We start from the raw sequence: 4265 nt of genomic DNA, 5'->3' as shown, positions 1-4265 counted from the left end.
GTATCCTTCAGGGTGTCGAGCAGGAGGATCCGGAGGAGGACCTGGAGGGGGATCCGGCGGAGGACGCTACCCCTGACAGCCCTGCTGAGGGTTAGGCTGGGATTACCTTGACTATATTAGATATGTAGGGTTAGGAAAGGGGGACATTAGTTAAGTCATCAAGTTTTGTCTAGGTGGATGACTTGCTTCCAAGGCGCCATATCCCTAATTTTTGTTTAAGGGATTATTTGTATGTATTTTGTTAGCTCATGTGCCTTATTTTTGGAAAATGTCCCAACCTGTTATCTGTATGACTTTCACGCATGAATATATGCTAAGTGCTTTATTTTCTTTTTTCCCTCCACTTCCAAGTTGATTATTAGTTACATAGAGAATAATAACAGTTATAAATAAACAATCAACTCCCCTAATTGCCTTACTTTTCATAATAGGCATAACTAAATTATGGATCGCCAAGTGATAGGAAGGAGCCGTGGGAGACCCACTAGACAACACTCGGAATCGGGTGGTGATAGGGAACCCGAGGTCAATCAAGACCAAGGGCAAGAAGGTGTGGCCGGAGACCAAGTGGCCACCGCAATCAATCGTATCACTGATGTCTTAGAGCGTTTGACTGAACACCAAGCCTCTGGACCAGTGCATCACCCAGGAGGTCCAGCCGATTCCGATGATCGGGCACTGGAGAGGTTTTTGAAGTTCGGACCTCCCAAATTTTATGGAGGACCCGAACTGGAGATAGCTGAAGGATGGTGGGAGAGAATCTCCGATATCTTTGCAGCTTTAAACTATTCGGAAGAGCGACAGGTGACTTTTGCCACATTCCAATTTGAGGGAGCTGCCCGCTCCTGGTGGAACCTGGTAAGGGTTACCTGGGACACGAACCATACTCCAAGGACTTGGGCGAACTTCACAAGGGAGTTCAATGACAAATTTCTTCCACCTCTCATTCAAGAGAAGAGAGAGGACGACTTCATAAAATGTAAGCAAGGGGCGATGAGTGTCGCCGAATATGAGGTCCAATTTACGAAGCTGTCCCGCTTTGCTCCTGAATTGATAGCCACGGAGCAAAGGCGTGTCAGGAGGTTTGTGCAGGGGTTGAATGTGGAAATACAGGAAGGTTTAGCTGTCGTGAGGATAGACACTTTTGCTGATGCCGTCGAGAGAGCCCAGAGAGTTGAAGTAGCTAGAGCTCAAGTGAAATCTTTTCAGGCCAAGAAAAGATTTGCTCCTAGCAGTAGTCGGGAGCCGGCATATGGAAATGCTCCACCGGCCAAAATAGGCCGAGGAACCAGTGGAGTGACTAGTCCTGGAGCACCATGAGGCGCACAAGCAAGAGGAACCGGGGCAAGGAATGCAGGGGGACGAAATAATGGAACTAGAGTGGGACCAAATGGAAGGGGACAACCTAGGAACACCTCGTCGGGAGGCCGAGCAATAATTCCCCAAGTGACTTGTGCCTATTGTAAGAAACCTGGTCATACTATAGACGGTTGCTGGAAGAAGCAAGGAAAGTGCTTGAGGTGCGGAAGTAGTGAGCACCAAATTTCTGGTTGTCCAAAAGTGCAGGAAGGGACTACTCCAAACGCTAGGCCAAACACATCTGGAGGGAGCCGGCCGACAGTTCCTGCTAGAGTGTATGCTATAGATGACCAACCTGTACCTGATTCCTCGGAAGTTGTGGAAGGTACACTTCTGATTTTTCATCGTTTAGCTAGAGTGTTAATTGACCCTGGTGCAACCCATTCATTCGTAAATCCATCTTTTATGTCTGGAATAGATGTGAAACCTGTTAGACTACCCTTCGATCTTGAAGTTAGAACACCAATGGGTAATAAGAATGTAATCACTAGCTTGGCTTATAAGAATTGTGAATTCTGGATTGGAGAGCGTAAAATGCTAGTGGATCTAATCAGTCTGGACATAAAAGGTTACGATGTTATAATAGGAATGGATTTTCTAGGCCATTATCATGCTAAGCTTGACTGTCGAGCAAAAGTGGTGGAATTTTGTATACCTGGAGAAACAACCCTGAGGTTAGATGTTAAGGGTAGGTTAGCATCGTCTGCTATGATCTCAGGAATTCGGGCAAGGAAAATGTTGTCTAAAGGAGCGCAAGGTTTCTTAGCCTTCTTGATTAATGCTCCCAGTGATCAAGTGAAGTTGGAGGATGTACCAGTGGTACGGGAATTTCCGGATGTTTTTCCCGAAGAGCTAAAGACTCTACCGCCGGAAAGAGAAGTGGAATTTAAGATTGACTTGATGCCTGGAACGGCCCCAATTTCTAAGACTCCGTACCGAATGGCTCCTGCCGAGCTAAAGGAGTTGAAAATTCAACTGCAAGACTTGTTGGAGAAAGGTTTCGTGAAAGAGAGTGACTCACCATGGGGAGCACCCGTTCTTTTTGTCAAGAAAAAGGATGAAAGTTTGAGACTATGTATCGACTACCGAGGGTTAAATGAGGTTACAATTAAGAATAAATACCCTCTACCGTTGATTGATAGCTTGTTCGACCAACTGCAAGGATCAGTGGTCTTCTCTAAGCTGGATTTAAGGCAAGGGTATTATCAGTTGAAGATTAAGAAGGAGGATATACCCAAGACTGCTTTTAGTACAAGGTATGGACATTTTGAGTTCGCAGTCATGCCTTTCGGACTAACCAACGCACCAGCTGCTTTTATGGATTTGATGCAGAGAATTTTTAAGAAGTATCTGGACCAGTTCGTAGTGGTTTTCATAGATGATATCCTGATTTACTCCAAAACTCGAGAGGAACATGTTAAGCACTTGGAGGTAGTTTTGCAGATACTAAGAGAACATAAGCTATATGCCAAATTCAGTAAGTGTGAGTTTTGGTTGGATGAGATTTCATTTCTAGGGCATAAAGTTTCCAAAGAGGGGATTGCCGTGGATCCGGCAAAAGTTGAGGCCGTTATGAATTGGAAACAGCCAGAAACTCCAACTGAAGTTAGAAGCTTCTTGGGACTAGCAGGTTATTATAGGCGGTTTATCCAGGATTTTTCGAAAATTGCAGGACCTATGACCGAGCTAACCAAGAAAGGGACTAAGTTTATTTGGACTCCGAAGTGTGAGTCAAGTTTTCAGGAGTTAAAGAAGCGTTTAACATCCGCTCCTGTTTTGGTATTACCTGATGGAGGAGAAGGTTATACCGTGTATTCCGATGCCTCTAAAGAAGGTCTAGGGTGTGTCTTGATGCAAATGGGTAAGATAGTTGCCTATACTTCTAGGAGATTGAAACCCCACGAACAAAACTACCCAACTCATGACCTAGAACTAGCTGCAGTAATTTTCGCCTTAAAGAAATGGAGACACTACTTGTACGGTGTGACTTTTGTGGTGTATACGGACCATAAGAGCCTCAAGTATTTGTTCTCCCAAAAGGAACTAAATTTGAGACAAAGGCGATGGGTAGAATTTCTGGAAGATTATGACTATTCGATTAATTACCACCCAGGAAAAGCCAATGTGGTAGCTGACGCTCTAAGTAGAAAGGCCCAAGTAGCAGGGTTAATGGTTAAAGAGTGGGACATGTTAGAAGAAATAAGTGGTTGGAACCCTCGCTTGGAGAAATTGAAGGTTTTATTTGGGAACTTGTCTTTAAAGTCACCATTACTAGAGCGTATTAAGGAGGCGCAGAAAACAGACCCTATGATTCAGAAGAATTTGGAGAAAGTGCAAAAAGGGGAAACACTAGACTTTAAATTAGGGTCTGAAGGTGTATTGAGGTTTCGAGATCGAATTGTGATTCCGGCAGATGAAGAGATAAGAAAAGGAATTTTAGAAGAATCACATCTGTAGACACCAAATTTTTGTCAATTTTTAATATTTTCTCAAGATTTTTCTATTTAATAATTTATTTATTTTCTTACATTTTAATGTACATTTTTTTTATTTTTGCAGGTTTGTTTAGAAAAGAAAAAAAAAAGAAGAAAAGAAAAGTAACATACAAAACACACTCCCTCAATTCACTCTCTCGAGGGTGGGATTGACAAGAAAAAAACGGCACTTTGGGGCTCAAAAAATATGTACTCTTTCGGCTCTGACACAGGGAGACCATCCCTTGGACAAAAAAATACCAACTCCCCACCTTTTCCCCTGAATTCACTCCTCACTCGGCTCTCTCCCACAGGACACAGAAGAGAAGCCACAAAAGAAAAAAAAAGAAAATCTCCATCCCTCTCGGCTCTCTCCCTCAGAAGACCAAAAAAAAAAAAAAAACAAGAAGCACTCTCCACTCCCTCACTCTG

The 4265-nt window shown here is 43.4% G+C and overlaps 1 protein-coding gene across 1 annotated transcript; it reads left to right on the top strand.

Annotated features, from left to right (window-relative positions):
• The first annotated feature begins 444 nt into the window (after positions 1-444).
• On the top strand, positions 445-3816 carry LOC113756359. The gene is made up of 4 exons (XM_027300049.1): positions 445-858; positions 1114-1296; positions 1567-3340; positions 3473-3816. The coding sequence occupies exons 1-4, from the start codon at positions 445-447 to the stop codon at positions 3814-3816; spliced, it is 2715 nt and encodes a 904-aa protein (XP_027155850.1).
• Positions 3817-4265: the final 449 nt, after the last annotated feature.

Source organism: Coffea eugenioides, unplaced genomic scaffold (assembly GCF_003713205.1).
Source record: "Coffea eugenioides isolate CCC68of unplaced genomic scaffold, Ceug_1.0 ScVebR1_2205;HRSCAF=3194, whole genome shotgun sequence".
NCBI classification, from domain to species: domain Eukaryota; kingdom Viridiplantae; phylum Streptophyta; class Magnoliopsida; order Gentianales; family Rubiaceae; genus Coffea; species Coffea eugenioides.
The sequence above is the reverse complement of the archived record's forward strand: the minus strand, read 5'-3'. Positions and strand labels throughout refer to the sequence as shown.